A 24,192-nucleotide genomic window follows, 5' to 3' on the forward strand; every position below is an offset into this window, starting at 1 on the left:
CTCCCTTTTAAAATACTCATTAACACCTTTCTTTTGATACCCATATTGTACAAACAAATTCTAGGGTCACCCCTGGTCCACCTTTATGGCGATATCTCGAAACGGCGTCCACCTATGGAACTAAGGATTACTCCCTTTTAAAATACTCATTAACACCTTTCTTTTGATACCCTTATTGTACAAACAAATTCTAGGGTCACCCCTGGTCCACCTTTATGGCGATATCTCGAAACGGCGTCCACCTATGGAACTAAGGATTACTACCTTTTAAAATACTCATTAACACCTTTCTTTTGATACCCATATTGTACAAACAAATTCTAGGGTCACCCCTGGTCCACCTTTATGGCGATATCTCGAAACGGCGTCCACCTATGGAACTAAGGATTACTCCCTTTTAAAATACTCATTAACACCTTTCTTTTGATACCCATATTGTACAAACAAATTCTAGGGTCACCCCTGGTCCACCTTTATGGCGATATCTCGAAACGGCGTCCACCTATGGAACTAAGGATTACTCCCTTTTAAAATAATCATTAACCCCTTTCTTTTGATACCCATATTGTACAAACAAATTCTAGGGTCACCCCTGGTCCACCTTTATGGCGATATCTCGAAACGGCGTCCACCTATGGAACTAAGGATTACTCCCTTTTAAAATACTCATTAACACCTTTCTTTTGATACCCATATCGTACAAACACATTCTAGAGTCACCCCTGGTCCACCTTTATGGCGATATCTCGAAACGGCGTCCACCTATGGAACTAAGGATTACTCCCTTTTAAAATACTCATTAACACCTTTCTTTTGATACCCATATTGTACAAACAAATTCTAGGGTCACCCCTGGTCCACCTTTATGGCGATATCTCGAAACGGCGTCCACATATGGAACTAAGGATTACTCCCTTTTAAAATACTCATTAACACCTTTCTTTTGATACCCATATTGTACAAACAAATTCTAGGGTCACCCCTGGTCCACCTTTATGGCGATATCTCGAAACGGCGTCCACCTATGGAACTAAGGATTACTCCCTTTTAAAATACTCATTAACACCTTTCTTTTGATACCCATATTGTACAAACAAATTCTAGGGTCACCCCTGGTCCACCTTTATGGCGATATCTCGAAACGGCGTCCACCTATGGAACTAAGGATTACTCCCTTTTAAAATACTCATTAACACCTTTCTTTTGATACCCATATTGTACAAACAAATTCTAGGGTCACCCCTGGTCCACCTTTATGGCGATATCTCGAAACGGCATCCACCTATGGAACTAAGGATTACTCCCTTTTAAAATACTCATTAACACCTTTCTTTTGATACCCATATTGTACAAACAAATTCTAGGGTCACCCCTGGTCCACCTTTATGGCGATATCTCGAAACGGCGTCCACCTATGGAACTAAGGATTACTCCCTTTTAAAATACTCATTAGCACCTTTCTTTTGATACCCATATTGTACAAACAAATTCTAGGGTCACCCCTGGTCCACCTTTATGGCGATATCTCGAAACGGCGTCCACCTATGGAACTAAGGATTACTCCCTTTTAAAATACTCATTAACACCTTTCTTTTGATACCCATATTGTACAAACAAATTCTAGGGTCACCCCTGGTCCACCTTTATGGCCATATCTCGAAACGGCGTCCACCTATGGAACTAAGGATTACTCCCTTTTAAAATAATCATTAACATCTTTCTTTTGATACCCATATTGTACAAACAAATTCTAGGATCACCCCTGGTCCACCTTTATGGCGATATCTCGAAACGGCGTCCACCTATGGAACTAAGGATTACTCCCTTTTAAAATACTCATTAACACCTTTCTTTTGATACCCATATTGTACAAACAAATTCTAGGGTCACCCCTGGTCCACCTTTATGGCGATATCTCGAAACGGCGTCCACCTATGGAACTAAGGATTACTCCCTTTTAAAATACTCATTAACACCTTTCTTTTGATACCCATATTGTACAAACAAATTCTAGGGTCACCCCTGGTCCACCTTTATGGCGATATCTCGAAACGGCGTCCACCTATGGAACTAAGGATTACTCCCTTTTAAAATACTCATTAACACCTTTCTTTTGATACCCATATTGTACAAACAAATTCTAGGGTCACCCCTGGTCCACCTTTATGGCGATATCTCGAAACGGCGTCCACCTATGGAACTAAGGATTACTCCCTTTTAAAATACTCATTAACACCTTTCTTTTGATACCCATATTGTACAAACAAATTCTAGGGTCACCCCTGGTCCACCTTTATGGCGATATCTCGAAACGGCGTCCACCTATGGAACTAAGGATTACTCCCTTTTAAAATACTCATTAACACCTTTCTTTTGATACCCATATTGTACAAACAAATTCTAGGGTCACCCCTGGTCCACCTTTATGGCGATATCTCGAAACGGCGTCCACCTATGGAACTAAGGATTACTCCCTTTTAAAATACTCATTAACACCTTTCTTTTGATACCCATATTGTACAAACAAATTCTAGGGTCACCCCTGGTCCACCTTTATGGCGATATCTCGAAACGGCGTCCACCTATGGAACTAAGGATTACTCCCTTTTAAAATACTCATTAACACCTTTCTTTTGATACCCATATTGTACAAACAAATTCTAGGGTCACCCCTGGTCCACCTTTATGGCGATATCTCGAAACGGCGTCCACCTATGGAACTAAGGATTACTCCCTTTTAAAATACTCATTAACACCTTTCTTTTGATACCCATATTGTACAAACAAATTCTAGGGTCACCCCTGGTCCACCTTTATGGCCATATCTCGAAACGGCGTCCACCTATGGAACTAAGGATTACTCCCTTTTAAAATAATCATTAACATCTTTCTTTTGATACCCATATTGTACAAACAAATTCTAGGATCACCCCTGGTCCACCTTTATGGCGATATCCCTAAATGGCGTCCACCTATAGAACTATGGCCCACTCCCTCATAAAATACTCTTTAATGTCTTTCATTTGATACATATGTCATCCAAACACATTCCACGGTTTCCTTCGGTTCATTTTCCTACATGGTTATTTTCCCTTATGTTGTCACCATAGCTCTCAACTGAGTATGTAATGTTCGGTTACACCCGAACTTAACCTTCCTTACTTGTTAAATTTGTTTTTAAATGTACTTTTCGGAAAAAATACAGGGGTGACTCTAGAACCTGTTTGTACGATATTAGTATAAAATTAAAGGTATTAATGAGAGTTTTAAAAGGGAGTGGTGGTAGAGGTATATGTGAAGGTGTGTTCCAGATATCGACCAAAATATGGACTAGGGTGACCCAGAACATCATCTGTTGGATACCGCTAATTTATTTATATATGTAATACCTGCCAAGATTTCAAGGGTTTTTTTTCGCCCTGCAGAACATTTTCATTTTCTTCTACTTAATATGGTAGGTGTCACAACCATTTTACAGAGTTTTTTCTAAAGTTATATTTCGCGTCAATAAACCAATCCAATTACCATGTTTCATCCCTTTTTTCGTATTTGGTATAGAATTATGGCATTTTTTCATTTTTCGTAATTTTCGATATCGAAAAAGTGGGCGTGGTCATAGTCGGATTTCGTTCATTTTTTATACCAAGATAAAGTGCGTTCAGATAAGTACGTGAACTAAGTTCAGTAAATATATGTCGATTTCTGCTCAAGTTATCGTGTTAACGGCCATGCGGAAGGACAGACGGACAACCGTGTATAAAAACTGGGCGCGGCTTCAACCGATTTTGCCCATTTTCACAGAAAACAGTTAGCGTCATAAAATCTATGCCCCTACCAAATTTCAAAAGGATTGGTAAATTTTTGTTCGACTTATGGCATTAAAAGTATCTAGACAAATTAAATGAAAAAAGGCGGAGCCACGCCCATTTTGAAATTTTCTTTTATTTTTGTATTTTGTTGCACCATATCATTACTGGAGTTGAATGTTGACATAATTTACTTATATACTGTAAAGATATTAAATTTTTTGTTAAAATTTTACTTAAAAAAAATTTTTTTTTAAAAGTGCGCGTGATCCTACTCCGATTTTGCTAATTTTTATTAATATAGGAGTAATAGGAGTAACGTTCCTGCCAAATTTCATCATGATATCTTCAACGACTGCCAAATTACAGCTTGCAAAATTTTAAATTACCTTCTTTTAAAAGTGGGCGGTGCCACGCCCATTGTCCAAAATTTTACTAATTTTCTATTCTGCGTCATAAGTTCAACTCACCTACCAAGTTTCATCGCTTTTTCTGTCTTTGGTAATGAATTATTGCACTTTTTCGGTTTTTCGAAATTTTCGATATCGAAAAAGTGGGCGTGGTTATAGTCCGATATCGTTCATTTTAAAACGCGATCTGAGATGAGTGCTCAGAAACCTACATACCAAATTTCATCAAGTTATCGTGTTAACGGACGGACGGACGGACGGACGGACATGGCTCAATCAAATTTTTTTTCGATCCTGAAGATTTTGATATATGGAAGTCTATATCTATCTCGATTCCTTTATACCTGTACAACCAACCGTTATCCAATCAAACTTAATATACTCTGTGAGCTCTGCTCAACTGAGTATAAAAAGATCTTTTGCGCTACAATTTGCAATAGGAATTGAAACAAACATTCGCAACGCAATGTCAACATTAGAGTAAGAGTCCTGCAATTTATCCCGTCTTAGCACTTTCAACAGGTCCATCGGAGAATAATTTGAAATATTCTTTTCGATGTAGGACGCCTTGGAAAAGACCATTTAATTTTCCAAAGTTTCCTCAAGATCTTGGGTGTAGTAGTTGTTCAATATAGTGGATTTCTTACGTAATTCTTCGTTGTTTAGGTGTTTCATATCAGTGATAAGAGAAAATTTAGAATATGTTTTTTGATATTCCTCACGTCTTCGTGTCAATTCTGCCAAAGAACGATCCAAGATAGCGTTGAACGTGTTAACACGAAAGTTTTCACGGCCACTCAATTGAATACCAGATGCCCATTTTCACCATGTCACCCATGTTCCCATCTTCACCATTTGGATTTCTTCTACGCATCCTCAGTGTTTTGTAGTCCTGAATCGAGCTTTCTCTTCATACAGATCGAATTCTTCACGAGTATCAGAAACAACTTTGATGAGTCCGTTGAACAAAATGATCACTTCGGAAATAGTCGTATTCACATTTTGTTATTTTTTGCTCACCACATTAAATGACGTTAATAGTTAAGGAGCTCCATAAACCTTGCATGAATGCAGTCTCCAAAAGTTCCAGTTGAAGTGAGTTAGAAGTTTTATGCAAATTTTTGCGACTGCTATGCGGAAAAATAATTTACAGCTCCATTGAAATTTCGAAATTCATAAAAAAGAATGCATTATTTATTATAATACAAAGTACTATTTTAATCCGAATGCAATTTTTTTTTGTTTTTTCAAAAATTAATTGAGTCGAATTTTGCCGCCCCAGTTTTTCCGCCCTAGGCTCTAGCCTATATTGCCTATATGGTAAACCCGCCACTGGGTCTCTGTCACATTCCTATGAATTCAGCCTCGTCACTGAAAGAGAAATGGTTAAGCAAGTTCTGTGTTCGGTCCTCGCCCTCGCCAAATTTAGTTTTCGGATAGGTGCAACACATATATGTGAATGCTTCCAGCAACAATAAGGGCAGATTCTAGAAGCTTCTAGTATTTGCCAAAAGGGCGGAGTTATATTAACCCCAGTTAAGACTGTGTAAGGTTCAAAGCAACCTGCATTGGCAATAGCTTGGCAGGATTCTTAAACTACACTATATGCGTAAACGGGTCAGCGCCGAAGAAGACTAGAAAGTTTAACACCCTAAACGCGGCGGTGTCGAATTTTATATTGCAGACCCAAACCCATACAATATTGTGACGAATATTAGCATTATTAACATCGCTATGCTGTTAGTAAATAAACACAACGACAGTAAGTATAAAAGCAGCGCGGTGCAACCGATAATAGATCAGTTTGATTTTAGCACGCTATTAGTGAAGTACGCGAGTATTGTAATTATAAAGTACTAATAATACAGTGAAGTTGGAAATAAAGGAGATATTGCTATATTGAATATTATTTATGCGACAGTTCAGCGATTCGAACGATAACAGAGGGTGCAAAACAATCACAATTTCCCAAAATTTGTTGCAATATTAAATACAAAATAGCATTCATTTCATTAACTTATAGTTTTCTTCTGGTTCTATTTAGTTTTTCCATTCTTATTTTTACCATTTTATATTATATTTTTATTATTGCTTTTGTGTTTTTAAATAACTTTAATATAGCAAAACGTTCATGTATAAGGAAAAACTTAGATATATATAAAACGTAAATAATCTATTATTTATGTATTCATACATAAATTGACCTAAAACTGTATATATTTACAATTCCAGATTGACTAAATACTTAAATTATTTTTGGTAATCAACTATAAAGAAACAAAAACTATAAGCTAATAGTAACTAATTTCTCTTAGAGAGAGCTTAAGTACTGAGTAGTATTTAATTGTTATACATAAGCTGTATTCTTTTGTAGACGAGGCGCGAAAAAATGGTAGTCCTACATGCGATATTTTTCCTTTGCTGTATTGTATTTATAAACTTTAAGGAGTTCGTATTTACTGATTTCCCATTAACTGCCTCGAATCCCTTTCCATATCGGCTTGGTTCAATGCCTCTTAATTTATCGATTCTTTAGAAAGTTGTTTCTCAGCTTGATTACAAAAGAACCGTTGCAAAATATTTAGGAAAATCTAACTTAACATAAATAGATATTTACATATATTTAAAAAATAAATATTTTATGGCAGCGTTTTATTTTTTAATTGTACAAGCATATGCAAAAACTAATTTATTTAACAGGAAATACGATGACAAACCAATGAGTTCGCAATTGGTTAATGACGTACTTATTTACATTTGATGAATATATCTAACTGTATATTAGGGTGCTTGATTTTTTGGCGATGCTTTCTTTCGTGCTCACCGAAAGCCATGATGCAATAAAGCAGACAGGTGAAGTCAATATTAGAAGATGGCATTGCATTTGACAATACTCGCCCTTATTGACTTATCCGCAGCATTAACTTCTTCAGTACTACGTTAATGTCTTTCTGAAATATGAAGTAACGTGCAGCGAAATAACGCCCGTGTTCTGTATTTCCTTTTATGTGAGGGTGTTATATCCTTTTCTTGAGACGCAATGGAAAAGCCTTAGTGAACGGAACTCAGTGCCTGGATCTTCAGAGTATCACATTGTCCACAACTAAAGAATGTGCGACCTTAATAAGATATCTGGTACAATATCATGAACTTGCGGATGAGATAGATGATTGACTATCTGGACAATATCATGAACTTGCGGATGAGTATCTGGCAGACTCGGTATTGACGGTATACAGTGCCAATACCCAAGATTTATCTATGTAAACCATGCGTTAAGAGGTAGGCCCATTGTGCAGAACGAGGTGGTTGGTGTAAAAATATATAGCGACGATGCCAAAAAAAAACCGGATTCGCCTGATGAAAAAAAATAAATTGGTGGTTTATCAGTACTTAATTTTAAACAGCTCTGACTAACCCTGGAAACGTTTAGACAAACATGAAATACTCCCAGCCCAATGATCATATCCGACATTGTTCTCTATTTCTCAATCTATCCAACTGCCTCATCTCTGGCTAGCCCTATTTTTTTTCTTTAATTCATCTCCCCTCTGCATTTTCTAGTTTATCCGAACCGGCTCTTTCAATTCCCCTATCTTTTTCATTCGCCCGTGAATCTTCCCCATTTTTTTCATACTCTTCTCGCACTCGCTCTTGTCCAAGTCTAACTTTCACTTTTACTCTTAATCTTATATTTATGTCATTCTTACTCTTCCTGTTAATCTCTTTTTACTATTAGTCTCAAACCATTACCCTTATTCTTACTTTGACTCTCATTATCCCCTTCCTCTCGATCTCATTACTTCCTCCAACTTCCGCCCTTTTTTCTTCCCTTTTCTTTAATGTTCCTGTTCCAATGTGGAGATATTTCGAGTTTGGCGTTTTCCGCAAAAAACGTTACCAAGGTAGTAAAAAAGTAGCAAACATTTTCCCTCCCTCCCCCCCCCCCCCTTCTTTAAAATTCATGAACGGATTATAAGGGCCGTAAAATTTTTGTTGTTGTACTGCTGACTTCACGATTAGTCGCCACTGCTTCGCATGCGTATTTCATTGTGCTCCCTTTCGGCATGCATAAATCGCGACATCACTAGAATTGCCATTTTACTCACAGCAGTCCTATAATGTATGTATGTCTCTGCACATTAGAGGAACTAAATCCCTAATGGAAGGCTCTTCTCCAAAAACTCTGTGTACAGAGAGTCTTTCGCCGCGGAAACGAGGACAATGAAACCATTCGTGTTTTGCATTTCCACTTGGGATATTGTCGACATAAAGGCTCCTCCTCTATCCTGGGGCTATGTAGATACTCTTTTAAACCACCAGGCACACTCAATATCTGCGTGAGGTGGTAATTTAGTTGTCCATGTTTTCGCTCATACCATTCTACTATATTCCGAACTAACATGAAGGTCAAACAGCCTTTCCTCGATCCTTCCCACAGTTCTTTCCACCTAACTATTATTCGTGACCTTGCGTTTTCTTGGCATCTTCAGATGATCGGCCAATTCAAATGCCATACAGATCGGCCATTTAACTTGACAGTAGATCTACTGGGATTTTCCGAGATAAAATATGGATCTATATCTAGCTATATCTTTGCACCTTCCTCCACTAATTTTCTGCCTCTACTTTTACCTCCTTCTAAACCTCTACCTCTACCTTCATCCCTCCCAAAGTTAATATCTATTCAATCTCGCATTCTTCTACTGCATAAACCCCCACACCTCTACCTCCACAGCTACGTCTACCTGTAAATCTATATCTGCCTTTCCTCTTCCTTCAACATTCGTCTCCATTTCAACCTCCATCTCCATCTCTACTTCTAGGTCCACCCCTACTTCCACTTCTACTTCTGCATCCATCTCTTCCTCTAGCTGTATCTTTTCCCTACACTACTTCTACCTCTCCCACAAATGCTACGACAGATAACTCTATAGCTGAAGGACTATTTGGCTTTGAAACAGACAATCATGCCTAAATCAACTCTGCTCTAATTCTGATGACTTCTGTATACTGACTGATGGACCTAATTAAATAAAAATATTATTTTCTTTTTGTTCTTTTAACTTTTTGCACATAAAAACATAGTTATTTTTAAATTTTCGAAAGGTATTTATTATGAATTTGTTTTTGATCCTACGAAGGTTAGGTTAAGCTAAATATGTAAGGGGTGAACCGAAAAAAGGTGACTCATCGTTACTTAAGTTTTTCTATACGAATCGTAAGATTTTTCAGTTTTTAAAAAAATGTGTGCAAAAACTTTAACGCTTCACTAGCTATGCATATTCTTCCAGTAAATTGAACGACCTACAGAAAAGGTCAATCGAGATTTTTTGCCAAATTGTGTTTAGTAATTACTCGAGGTTAAAATTCAACTTAAAATTGTATGTGATTCCCCATATGACTTGTATGAAAAACTAAAGACGTCATAAGACACCCCTTAAGAACAAGTATTTAGTTTCGAAGAGATTTAGGCCGATTTACGTCGTGCTCTTTTTAATTTTTCCAACAACTTGGCGGGACGGGACCTACTTGTTTTATGCCGATTCCGAACGGAATCTGCAAGGCAGATGATTTTTCACTGAGAGCTTTTCATGGCAGAAATACACTCAGATTGCTTGCCAAACACTGCCATGTGGCGACCCCGCTTAGACAAATTTTATTCTAATTGAAAACCCTTGGTTATAAAATTTTGATGTTGCGTGAACCCAGGATCTTCGGTGTGGTAGGCGGAGCACGCTACCATCACACCACGGCGGCCGTCGTAAAGTTAACTGACTTTATATCCCTTAACATAATATCACCTCACCATCAAACTATTGCATTATCATCGGTCCTTGATAGGTGTTCAAAGTTCCTGTTAAACTTATGACCATTTGAAGTGGTCATAAGATCATTTGAACTTATGCCCGTTGACATTATGTCACCTTACCATCAAATTATTTCATTTTCATGTTGTTGTTGTTGTTGTAGCAATAAGGACATTCCCCTAAGGCCTTGGGGGGTGTTATCGATGTTGATGGTCCTTTGCCACATGCAGATGCTCCACGTTCCGGTAACAAGCACCATTAAGGTACTAGCCCGACCATCTCGGGAACGATTTAGTATAACCACATGAAACATTCAAGGCCATATCACCCTCCCACCCCCTAGATCCATGAGGAACTTGAGGTCGCCAAAGCCTCGGATGTTACACCACGGGTAGGTGAGGTTGACAATTGGGTTGGAGAAACTGTATATTGCGCTGGAAACCCCTTGATTCAATTGGTATTTTAGTTGCCTCAGGCTTACCTGCCGCGGGTATATTCTAAGTCCCCTAAACCGCTGAGGTATTGCATTTTGATCGGCCCCTGATACGTGTGCAAAGTTTCAGTTAACCTTATGACCGTGGACTTCATGTCACTTGACCAGGAAATTATTGCATTGTCATCGGTGATTAATGAAACTTCTGGAAATTAGGAAAATTATGCTGAAATATTCTGTTTTATACATATGTATTGCCCAAGCTAACAAAAGCTAGGTAAAAACTGATAGAATTGCGTTACAAACGGCGATGGTTACTAAGACATGTTTCTGAATTTCACTTCGTCATCAGCTAGCTTCTCGGGAGCTGAGTATTGAACTCGAGATCTTAAGCACTCATATTTCATACTAGCATATTTTATACCAGAAGCCGTGTTATTGATTTGGGAAAACCTTTTTTTAATTGAATAACCTATATATTATTTTTCGCGGTACGACAAACCTTTAAAATTTATGCAGAAGTTCATATATGTAATACTCCTATATTGCTAATACAAAATGCCCGTAATGAGTTTTGAATTCGAAATCAAAAGAAGACAGCCTACAAAATTTGTGTGATTGTAGCAGCATAAGTGTGACAAGAAAAAATTTAAATTTAGGTACATTCGATTATTGAATACAAGAACAAAAACGTGTAAACAGCAATATATCGGCACTCTGATGTTTGGGAATGTACCTAGCCTTTTGTAGCAATATAGGAGAGTATTTCATATATGCAGAAGTTACTTTTTGATTAGCGCAGAGAAAAAAACATCGCCCAAAAATTAAGCAGTCTATACGCGGCATGATATGTCAGTTGATTTTCATTATTTGCGAGATATTTGAGACGGAAGAGCTTAATAACTACGATCTTGATAATACATTGAGGTGCACTACTACATATGTACATATTACATACATATGTTGTACTTTCGGCACCAGAAACGCCTTAAAGCCTACGTTAGCAACGCGACTATCTACAACCGCACGATTCTATAACCATATTCGGAAAGGTCTTTTGCGTCGCCGTATTATTACTATCCATAAAGACGAGCTGCAGTGAAGAATACTGTTTGGCGGTACAGCAAGGTATCAGCTCCAGTGGCTTGCTGCCATGATTTCGGCGTGACAAAGCGACTTTCTGTAAGAAAGCACTATGATGTGTCGCTGATTGTGTTACACTCGCCACACTACCACACGAGCCACGACAAAAGTACGCATCATAGCCGCGTGGTTGTATTATCCAATCACCCCAACCAATGTCATCGAATGAGATGTATAGCTTCTCGCGGCAACATTCCGTAACACCATCAGTACAATTGATGCTACGTTTACGGCGTGATGCACGTCGTCGATTTTGCGTATCGACCATAATGAATGGACGATAGTCCTTATTTAAGGATATCATTCTCTCCATTTTAGCCATATCACATGTGCGACAAGTTACTTGTATAAGATGACTGAGATCGTGATTGCCGAACCAACGCTTAATCGGCCATTCAATATCAATTTTCATCCATTCATCTGCAATGAAATAAAAAATAAAAACATAAATTATTTTTTAAAACAAAATGAAATCAGAAGCAGTATATGGGTTTTAAACATTGGAATCTCTTAGAGAACAAAAATGCGGTAGCGGATATTTGAAAGGTTAGACCATTAGTTCAATTATCCAGCAAATGAATATCTATGTCAACGTTCTAATTAAAGTGAGCATTTTCGATATTTTACCACCAGCCCAAAAATTGCTATGTTGTAAACGAAAAATTATGGCCCCAATCTCCAATTTTGTGCGCTACTTTAAGCCGTACACCTGCAAGTGGGCCTTCGCAATCAATCACAAGATTCTACATGCTCTGCATGGCTTCTCTAAATACATATCTTGATCCCTCTCTCATGTTATCGAACGGTTACGATTGCTCAGAATCACAGTTATGTACTCAATAGAAAAAGATGTATGTTGTTGGCATGTTTGCCGGTATCTTGTACTGTATCGCTAGATGCGATAAAAGTATTAATGGGCGAACGCCCTCTTGACTTGGTGGTGGTACAGCTTGCTATCTGCTTCAGGCTGAGACGGTGTTTGTGTATGCCGTGCCTGCCTCATTCACCTCGGTTTGTAGACAATGATATGGAGAGATTTCGTTAGTAAGAGGAAATCGGAGGGTTTTGTTTTTTATTTTTAGCAAAAACGTTGGGAAATTTGAAGTAAGGGTGGGGTGACCTTTCAGCAGAAAATCTTGACTTCAGATTTAGATAATCGGAGTATACGTTTTCTGCTAACAGCTCATGGTTCTTTTAATGCCTTTTGCAGGAGGTCTGTGTGGGGGGTGTTGGGTAAAGTTGGGTTCATGTGTTGTGTGCGTGTACGGAGTACTCGTACATTAGGGATTTAATAATAATTGTTGGCGTAAATTGGTTCGAAGTTGGTGGGGTTCTCTTTACTCTCTCTTTATTAAACAAGTATGATTTGGTCGTGTTCAGACGGAGAAGACAGAGGGTGGTAATTAGTGCTCAAATTGTTAAGGGCGCTTGGGGGTTTCTAACCCCAACTCATTTTTCTACTTAACTTTTTTAAAATTTATTTATTTCTAGGCCACCGGTCCGGATCAGGTGGATTCTCAACCGGTAGTAGCTTCGGCTATGAAAGTCTGATCAATGACTTTAAAGTTGGTACCGCGGAAATCAGATAGCCCACGGAGCTTTCTCCATTTCTGCTCACTTGCTTTTTGGAGTTGCATTGCAACTGGCTGCCATGACCCTTAGATTGGCTTTCAACCTCTCCAACATGCTGGTGAGTCTACTCATATCATCAAATGGTACCAAGGAAAGCGATTCCTGGGCGCAGCTCAAACGTTCTTTGACCTGTGTACGTTGGTGCACCGAAAGGTTAAGCCGATAATTTTCATCTAGAAAGGTTTATTATACTGTAACAAATTTAGGGAAACTCCGCTTATTTTACACCATCAGAATGGATCTCACTCTTTAACATTGCTTTACAAAAAAGGATCCGACAACTACATTTGAAGAAAAAGTTTAATAAAACTGTGCACCTTCTTTTCGGAACAGTCCTTATAGAAGAAATAATAAAAAAAGAGCGAAGCTTCCAACCATGTGACCTTCATATGTGTACGAGGTGTGTTCAGAAAATAACAGAAACTTTTTAATTTCGCGGGTTTGGAGTGTCCGGTTGTCATTTATTTTTCATTAATTTTTTTTATAATGTTGATACACTTGTCTCTGAAGTATGATAAAATAATCAGCTGAATTCATTGTTTACTTTGTCAGTGACAGCTGCTAAGGTTAGACGTGTTTTTATGAGGTCGGCGATTTTCGTTTGTTAAAAAAAATGGTTCAGAGGATTTGTATCAAATTTTGCGTAAAGAATGAAATAAAGTGTAACAAGGTGTGCGAAATGTTAAAAAAGGCCTACGGTGAGTGAGTAAAACAGTGGAGACATTCGGGATCGCCAAGACCGGAAGGGGCTCGACAAGTGCGGCTTTTCATGGTTTTTGCACCACGATAATGCACCTGCTCACACTTCATTGAGTTTGAGAAGTGTTTCGAGGATTAGAAGAAGCGCTGGCACAAGTGCATAATATCTAATGCAGACTATTTTGAAGGCGACAACCTTAATATAGATGAATAAATAAATATCCTTTTCAAAAAACGAAAATTCCATTTATTTTATGAACACACCTCGTACATATACCATTTCTTCAACCCGCCAAAATAAAGAGCTATCACTGTTTGTGTTGTTATGCAAACTAAAGTTTTCCATTCATACATTTTTTAGTTATCAGCGTCAGGGAACTAGTTTCAGTTTTCAGAAATTAAGACATCCGCAGTCGGACTCCGGTAATCGCCATCGCCTTAATACTAAAATATGCAAAGCAAATGACCTTTCAAAATTTTGGGAGGCTTCGCCAATTTGCGATTTTTTAATTACGTTATCTGTTAACAAGTGGGGCGCTAGCGGACCATAAAAAGCTGTCAAAATTGGATTTATTGGCAAAATCACAAATTTCCAGATTGTGCGAGTTATTGCTGGATTTGGCAGTTTTTCAGCGCACAATATTTGAATTTATAAAACTTAAAATACGCGAAATAAGTAAAAGTGATAACTAGTAAAACAAATAGCCCATTACTTAATGAATTTTAATTATTATTAAATATTATGCTCACGAATTTAAAGATTATCAATTTTTAAATTACGAGTGTTATGTTACCAAAGGGTAAAAATTTATATAAGAGGTCGACTGCTACAGCACATCCACAAATGTGGGGAGGAGTAGCAAAAGATTCGTCATGGCCTCGGTATCAATAACCCCTAAGCGAAAAATTAAAATTTTACTTCTGTCAATAGATATTTGTAAAAAGCAGTGGCAAATTTTCATGTAGTTCTTGGACTTTTCATGAATTTGTTGTACAGACACACACCTAAGCAGAAAAGTGTTCCGTGTCCGGATATATTTTTCACAGAGCCCCTTAAAATATGCAAATACAGCATGAAGTTCCGCGTGGAAATATTATGTATCCCACCCCAATCGATCCTGGGCTATTTTTTTTATTTCTGTCTTTGGTTTATTTATATCGAAACGCGACTACTTCCACTTCATATCTCTTTCTCACTTTATTCTTGTACCTCTTCCTCTACCGATCGATTTCGCTCTCTCCATTCACCGTCTACCTCATCTCCCCCTCTCCTATTATTTTTCGTATACAATTTTTTGAGTAGGCCGGTTCCTGTTCGACTGTGCTGAACAAAAAGTATGACAAATATTTACCTATTCGGAAGGCTACCTAATTACCAAATTTCAAACAAATCACACCATAAATAAGATATTTTAGAATAGGACAGGGTTCACTTTCCGAATATAAAAGCTTATTATCTTGTGTCGATCCCGGAAAGAAAAGTTAATCAAATACTAGCCTAATTTCAAGCAAATTCCATCATCAATCACATTTTACTTCGTTTATATTAAGTCGGTTGAATGTTTGTCCGCTTTTCATACAAATCTTGCAATCGATTTTTAAGTAATTTCTCATTGAGCTACAAACGTGAAACTTTACACATAGGTTAGAACACCGTGACAATGCAACAAAAGGAAAAAAATCCGTTAGGTAGTGCACGGAGCTAAGTAATAAGATAAGAATTTGATAATTTTCTAACCAGCTTTTAAGTAACTTTTCGATGAGCTAGAGACTTGAAATTTCAAACTTAATTCATAGGTCAATGACACGATACAAACAGATTCGCTAGGGGGCGCACGGGACGAGATATTTAGAAAAAATCGTACAAACCGGGGGAATTTTGGAATTGATTTTTGTAAGTTCTCATTGAGCTACAACTGTAAAACTTCACAGATAGGATAAGACGTCGAGAAAATTTAAGAAACGGAGAAAAAAATTCCATTTGGTGGCGCACGGATCGAAATATTTAGATAAGAATTTGGAAATTTGGTGTTTTGAGATCGATTTTAAAGTAACTTATCATTGAGCTACAAACATGAAACCCCCAAAACTGGTTAAGACACCGTGACAAAGCAACAAAAGGAGAAAAAAATTCCGTTAGGTGGCGCTCGAATCGAAAAAATTAGATAATAATTTGGAAATTTGAAACCAGGTTTTAAGTAACTTCTCAATGAGCTAGAGGCTAAAAATTTAGAGCTTAATTCAGAGGTCGACGACAGCCGATGACACAATACAAAAAGTTTCGCTAGGGGGCGCACGGATCGAGATATTTAGAAAAATCAAAACGGAGGGAATTTTGGGATTGATTTTTATGTAAGTTCTCATTGAGCTACAAGCGCAAAACTTAACAGATAGGTTAAGACACCGAGAAAATGTAAAAAAAGGAGAAAATAAAAATAAAATAAAAACATTTTAAGCACTTCCTTTATATAAATGGACAAAAATCAGCGAAAAATGTTTCCTTATTTAAAGACATATTCTTGCTAAATTTTGATTTTTAAATTTTGACATAGAAATTGCAAAAATATTTATGTGAAGTAAAAATATAAAGGTGGAGTGCAATTGATTGACTAATAATATCTTCGTTCCTACCAACTTTCCAATCCAAGTAATGTGCGCTCCACTTTTATATTTTTACTTCTCATAAATATTTTTGCAATTTCTATGTCAAAATTTAAAAATCAAAGTTTAGCAAGAATATGTCTTTATATAAAGGAAGTTCCTTAAATTTTTTTTATTTTATTTTTATTTTAGAATAGGATAGCTGTTGGTTAACTTTTCGGAAAGAAAAGTTTATCAAATTATATCGTAGTCATAGCGGTGTTCTGTTTCAAATGTCTACCTTGTTTCTTAATTTTACTCATTTATACTCCACAAAATATTTGTATACCAAAATAGTTGTATACCTACATTACTCTTTTGAAAAACATCTGATTGCGTTATCTAATTCTTTTCTAACTCATCGTTCATTCATTTATTCATCGCTCAATGTGCCAAAAAAATTAACCAAAAATGGAGATTTTGGGAGATTGTCTTTCACTAGAATCGAAAAATTCGCTAAAATGCATTAAGCGATTCATGGCAACGGCGATTTATCTTTAGCGACGTTTAGATTCGGACTGCCGGTGTTGTAGTTTTAAAAAACGCTTTGTGAGTCAGCATATATAGAATCTATTTTGAGCCTTTTAACTAGCACTTGAGTTTTTCTCTTTTCTTTTCTATGATTTCCTTTCCTTTCTCTTAATTTCCCTTACTTTCTTCTCATTCCCTTTAATTTCTGCAACAGATGTCGCAGTGTTGTGAATATCAATTGATAGTAGAAGTAGGATTAATGAAGACAAACATAAAACCGCTGTGATGGCTGAATGGTTATAGCAGCGGCGCCTAAACGTTGCCGATGAAGGAATTTAGCAGTTCCCGAAATAGATCCATACAACGAGCTTTGGCAGTTGTCTAAATTGTTTCTTTCTTCTATTCTAATTTAATAATTTTTTCAATTAAGAAAAAATTTATCATAACAATAATAATGATAAAACAATTATTCATAGGCCTTGAGCTCGAATCGAACCCGCGATCTTACAAATCAGTAGGCCGATATAACAACAAAAATTGTTAATACATCCCAGAGCACGGGGAAAAAAATGTTAATAAAATATGACACTATGGCAGCATTGCCATCAAACAAGTCCAATTTTCACATTCATTCTGCAACAGATGTCGCAGTGTTGTGAATATCAATTGGCAAGAACCAGAATAGAAGGATTAATGAAGACAAACAAAAAACCGCTGTGATGGCTGAATGGTTATAGCAGCGGCGCCTAAACGTTGCCGATGAAGGAATTTAGCAGTTCCCGAAATGGATTCATACAACGAGCTTTGGCAGTTGTCTAAATTGTTTCTTTCTTCTATTCTAATTTAATAATTTTTACAATTAAGAAAAAATTTATCATAACAATAATAATTTTAAAATAATTATTGTTAGGCCTTGAGCTCGATTCAAACCCGCATTCTTTTTTCATTCCATTTCATTCCTGCTTTTCTATTTCTTCTCTTCCCTTTCCTTTAATTTTTCTTTCCTTTCGTTAATATTATTTTAATTCATTTTATTTCATTTAATTTTATATCGGCTAATTTTGTTTTATTGTATTTAATTTTTATTATTTAAGTTAACTTTATTTCATGTTAGTTTATTATTTTTTTTACTTTATTTGACATTTTTTTACTTAATTTAATTTAATTTTTTATTATTCTATTTTTTATTTTATTTTATTTTTTGAAAATATATTTACATATTTAAATTTTTTTAAAGCATAGAATTATAGTTTTGCCGTAAATGGAGCACACAATTTTTAACTTGCCCTTTTGTATATAGTTTTACTTTACTACATATGTTTATACATATTTTTTATTATTATACTTTATTTAATTTGTTATTATTATTTTTTTTATTTTACTTAATTTTTTTCATAATATTTTATTAAATTTTATTTTATTTCTATCCTTTGTTTTATTCGAGTCAGCGACAATAACATCAAACCTGGTTGGGCAGTGTAGGGAGAGCGCCATGATTCTGGCGAGCCGGCAGATCGTTACTCTGATATGGGTGCCGGGGCATCGAAACATACAGAGTAATGAGATGGCGGATGAGCTGGCATGGCGTGGAGCGGCTCTTGATGTCTCAGGAGCGAAGGAGGTCCTTGCATAGCTGGGACTCATCAAGTCGATGATTGAGCGAGGCCAAAAATAGGTGGAAGAGGTTGCGGTCCTGTAGAGTTTCCAACAGCATGTAGCCATTATATAACGAAAAACGATATATAGCTGTCCTTAAGATGAACAGAAGGGATATATCCAGAGTAGTTGCGGTGCTCACCGGGCATTGGATAATTGGGGTACATGCGGCAGGGATGGGACTGGAACACAATACCTCTTGGCGCAGCTGCAAGCGTCCGGAGGCGGAGGAAACGGTTGAGCATCTGCTGTACGAATACGCAGCACGCTCTCGAAGCAGAATAAGGTTTCTTGGAAATCCCTTCTTCGAAAGCCTCCCAGAACTCAAGGAAGTTTGGCCGGGAGAGCTTCTCAAATTTATAAACTCCAGGGGATGGATATAGGCGGACGGGTATCCCTGAGGCGCTTGAAAACTCTTATAAGTCTTCTTACAACAACCTTTCATTGGTTAACTCACGAGTTGTGGTATCAAAACGGCGTACGAGCGCTAATTGGAGTCAATTGGGACTCGCCACTCCAACAAACCCACCAACCATTTTATATTTTATTACATATTAACAAGTAGTACACAACATTGTTGCAACCAGCAAAACGAGTAACTATTACAACAAATATTCTTTTTTGTTTTTATAAATACTTTGATTATCAGCATCACTTTTACACATATTTGCTGACTCTCCAGCTATACTTCCAAAAAAACTACTATGTACACACTACTCACATATTAACTCGCGTGATCAAATCTGAGGTCTTTTGCATGAGGGCTGCTGGTTTTCTCAACACACGCAGCGTCTGTAGTGCGCGTGACAACAGCGTCATAGATTAAACACGTGTTTTGCTTATGCGTAAGTTTGATTTTTAGACTGATATTTATCGCTTATTTAGCGCTTTATTTAGCTTGGCGGCCGCCGTGGTGTGATGGTAGCGTGCTCCGCCTACCACACCGAAGATCCTGGGTTCACACCCTGAGCAAAGCAACATCAAAATTTTAGAAATAAGGTTTTTCAATTAGAAGGAAATTTTTCTAAGCGGGGTCGCCCCTCGGCAGTGTTTGGCAAGCACTCTGAGTGTATTCCTGCAATGAAAAGCTCTCAGTGAAAACTCGTCTGCCTTACATGTCGTTCGGATTCGGCATAAAACAGGAAGGGCCCGTCTCGCGCCCTAAATTACATTATTTAGCCTTTTTGTTTTTTTTTAAGCTTGTACTTTTCCTTGTTTATACCTTAGAATTATAGTTTGGGTGCAAAAGGAGCGCGAAAATGTAATCTTGCCTATTTATATAATTGATGCGAGAAATATATTTACGTATTTTATTTATAATCGAAATTTAAAAAAAAGTTGGCACGTGATTTGAGATCAGAATCGCTTAAATCAGCTATGTATTAGTATAAATATAGAACAACAGAGTTTAGGAAGTATTCTCAAAAGAACATGTTGTAGCGATAAAGACACTGTCCGAAATTTTGGCGAGTGTTATCGTTGTTTGATGGTCCTTTTCTGGATATAGATCCGGTACCTTCCGGTAACAAGCACCATTAAGTTACAAGCCCCACCATCTCGGAAACGATTTAATATGACCACAATGAACCTTCTAGGCCATCCCTCTTCCCATCCCCTAGTTCCATGAAATGACGTCGCCAGATCCTCGGCTGCTAAAGAAACAGGATTCGTCACGGGTAGGTAATGTTGACAATTGTATTGGAGAGCTTTAAATTGCGCTGGAAAACCCTTAAATCATTTGGTTAGTTCGGAAGCGCTCTAGCAAAAGCATTTATTAAAGAATTTATGGTCAAAAGCTTAGGAATTTGAGATTAGCTATAGCTAAACCTACCTCGAAATGCCACATCAGCTCTCATTCTCCCTTCAACCCACCAATAGTTTGTTCACATACATACATACACATTTTTAATATAATGTATATTTAAATGCGTAATTTTTAATTAGTTCAACGGATGCTAAACTCATTTAATTAAATTGAATTAAAAAGTAGGAACGCAATTCTTTCAGAAGCATCAAGTCTCATATCATATCATTTTTTTTTTTTTTGCTAATAAATATGTAGTATTTCCGGTAATCACGGTTCGTTATTACTTGTTCTCCAATCAAAACATATTTTATTGTATTGTGCAAATTAACGATTTCATAAATTCGGTTATTTTTTTATTGCTTTGATCTTTTATTCATAATTCGCTTAAATGACAAGCGAAATGTGTTTGTCTTCCCCGAAATAACGAGCTGATAGTCCGCCACGACGTTCTCCCTGAGACCAACGATTTTATCTGAATACAAGGTATATTTATACATAAAAACAAAAAAGGTGCGATAACCTCTGAAGAAATTTGAAGTCGAGCTTCTATTCCGATTTGTGTCGTGCTCCTCTTAATGTTTCCTACATATTGGCCGGACATTTCTTGGGATTTAAATACACTTTGAGGAACATCTGCTAAAATATTGTTACGAATATTAGCAACATTAAGGGGTACTGCCATCTCTCAGACGATGCTAAGCAGCGCCTTGTTTGCACATCCATAAATCAATCATTATGTATCTACATACAGTTTTGATTAAACACGCAATCTGTCGGGCAATAGTAGAGTTATTTATAGTAAGTACTTTAATAAAGGCCATTTTGCATTATTACATATTGGAGTTATTTATTCAACAGTTTAGTGATTCGAACTTAGCAGAAAGTTGCAAATAAGAGGATTTGCAGTAAATTCGTTACAATATCGTATCTTTGACTCAATAGTGATATATATAAGAAACTATTTTAGAAACAGTCGGTCCTTATCTCTTAAACATTCCACTTTTATGGGGCACGAAAGGGCGCGAAAACGGAATGGTGTAAGTTTAGATACATTGTAAAAAATATGTTTCAGCTTACCTTCTGCATCAATAGACTGTATCGCAATCGTTTTCACGATGGGCATGTATTCTGGGTCCGTATTCTCCTGTACTTCTGACACAACAATTGTCTGTGGAACCTCTCTTGTACTATTATATCTATGCCATCGCTTTGTCCTGCTTTTGTAAAGCCACAGAACAGCAGTACTCACATCAAAACCATCCGCATCAGCATCATCAATTTTAAATGAGAAACACATGGAGGAATTCGTGCCCAGACGCTGACACTCAAGTTTTTCTAAAAAAAAAAAATGGCGTTATTAAATTTTGCTGTTATAAGAAATGTTCGGATAGTCATAATAGAAAAGCAGTTAATGATAGAGAGCTTTTATTAGAGACCTACCTACCTCTTTGTAGAAAGATAAATTTTTTGCTTGTACGAGCATAATAATCATCTAGATCTTTATTTTTCGCACTATCATCTCGCTCCTCTTCAATAGTTGTGCCTTCATAGATGGGCTTAGGCAAGGCTACCGCTGAAACATTCGGTGGCGCTTTCAGTCGTAGTTTCTCTAAAATTTGTTGTTTCACATACTCAATACGTAATTGCGTCAACTCTTCCTCACTTATATGCTGTACACTTCTACTACTTTCACATTTCGGGCAACCAGATGTGGCTGTCTTATGCTCCTTAACTTCATCTTCCAGTAAATTACTATCAGCCTCTTGTGCGTGTGGCAATAAATCGTCAAGCTCATCAGTTTCGTTAATTTCTTGTTGTTCTAGCGGTATCGATATATGCTTTGACTCAGCGCTTCCATCTAACGGTGCATCTGCGAGCATCAAATCATCAGTGCCACCGCCGAGATGCTGCCAAATTCTTGGCATGCGCATATCGAGCGGTGTGTTGTGCATCGATTGCACTTGCTTTTGTGCTTGTATCTCTTCTACCGCTCCGATTTCTGTCTGCTCAACAGTTCGGTGATATTCTTCTGGGTGATGAAGCAAATGCTCTTGTTGTCGTGCTATATGACGTTCCATATGAATATAGCGACGTAAAGCCGCTGCAGCCTCTTCACGTTCTCTTTTTTCTTCGGCATGAGTCATAGCGTCGGGTGGTACATTCTCTTGCCACGAGGTTTGTCGTATATGACGTGTCTTATCCGCGCTCTGTCGATAACTTTTATTTTGTTGCGTACGTTTGTTTGAATGCATCGATGTTTGCGCATGAAGAAATCTTTGATTGTTATATTGTGGACGTACGTAATGCCTGGTGTTTTGTATGACATGACTTGCCGTTTGCTGCGCGTGACTGTGTTGGCGGCCATAGATTATACAATGATTGAGCGCCACAATGGCAATCAAAATGAGGTATATGGCGTATTTGGCCATTTTGAAGTTTTAAAGGATTAAAATTTATTATTTAAAATAAATTACTGTTTGTTTTTTTTTTTTTAACTTTTAATTTTTGCTTATTTTTCACTTTATTTCTACTATCTTTTTGGTAGCATTAAAAAGCCAACGTTAGTCCGTAGTTGTTTTAAAAACATAGATTCAAATTTTTCTTTTGAGATTTTTAGTTAGCTTTTCTCTCGTTTAAAGTTGATAAGTTCTTTTAGAGCAATCTCATTAAAAAACTTTCAAATGCACTTAAGACTACCACTTTTTCGCTTAAATCACTGCGTTTTTAGAAGTTGTTATGTGTTACTGGTTTAAAACTGAAAAGAAAGAAGAAAAAATTAAGAACTATTAATACTAATTTGCATTGTTTCGATTTGGTAACAAAAATATGGACTTTATTTTGTATTACGAACGATAGCTCAGACGAATGATTCGCCTCAAAACGATTTCGTCTAGCAATTTTATTCTCTATCATTTGCTTATGTTATATCAAACATGGCTCGGAGATTTAACAAAAAATCTCAAGAACACCTACATGATTTATAAAACATGCTTGGTTTCTTAATTTTTTAAAGAATCTATATACATAAAGAAGAATTTGTGTGTGTTAGTACGTTCAAAGCTGAAAAACGGCTATACCGATTTTATTAATTTGTTCTCTGTTATTTTCGATCTGATTCAGGGATAATTTAATTTGTTTAAAAAACAATTTTTTGTTACAATTGTAATTATTTGGAGATTTTCGGCCGATAAAATAAAGACAAAACACAAGGTTTCTCTTTTCCTCCTACGCGTTTCGATGAAATTTTTTCATCTTCATTAGGGAGACTGTATATTTATCATAAAATATGACATAAAACAAAACAAACATTAACACATTAGTTAGAATTACACAATTTACATCACTCTGTTGTTAACATAATACTTGCATTCAATTTATAACATTGAAACTTTCAACATCTAACACATAAATAAACAAAACTTTAAATTTAATTTACTGCCTCCATTCATGTTTCCTGCTTCGTCCATTGGCTGATAATGCCGTCATATAAGCGCAGTTTATATTGTTGACGTCTTTGAAATTCATTGCAGTATTGATTTTTTGTTGTATTCGTAGAGCTTCCAGCGTCATTCGTGTTCGTTCTTTCCCCTCAACATCTAATATTTTCGCGTTTTCGAAGTCCGCTGTGTGTCCTTTGTTGGTCAAATGCAGGCATGCTTAACCAACGAACCGATTAACGTTAATT

The 24,192-nt window shown here is 36.8% G+C and overlaps 1 protein-coding gene across 4 annotated transcripts in view; it reads right to left on the reverse strand.

The window, feature by feature from the left end:
- Positions 1 to 8,176: 8,176 nt before the first annotated feature.
- daw (dawdle) overlaps positions 8,177 to 24,192 on the reverse strand; it is a 58,692-nt gene continuing 42,676 nt past the window's right edge. For all 4 annotated transcript variants that reach the window (XM_067765627.1, XM_067765626.1, XM_067765625.1 and 1 more), the window contains exons 2-4: positions 21,952 to 23,262; positions 21,585 to 21,842; positions 8,177 to 12,022 (exon numbers count right to left, since the gene is read on the reverse strand). In XM_067765627.1, coding sequence (XP_067621728.1) covers positions 11,472 to 12,022; positions 21,585 to 21,842; positions 21,952 to 22,936 — 1,794 coding nt within the window. In that variant the 5' untranslated portion in view covers positions 22,937 to 23,262 and the 3' untranslated portion in view covers positions 8,177 to 11,471. The remainder of the gene's footprint in view (positions 12,023 to 21,584; positions 21,843 to 21,951; positions 23,263 to 24,192) is intronic.

Source organism: Eurosta solidaginis, chromosome 2 (assembly GCF_040869045.1).
Source record: "Eurosta solidaginis isolate ZX-2024a chromosome 2, ASM4086904v1, whole genome shotgun sequence".
Classification (NCBI taxonomy): Eukaryota; Metazoa; Arthropoda; class Insecta; order Diptera; family Tephritidae; genus Eurosta; species Eurosta solidaginis.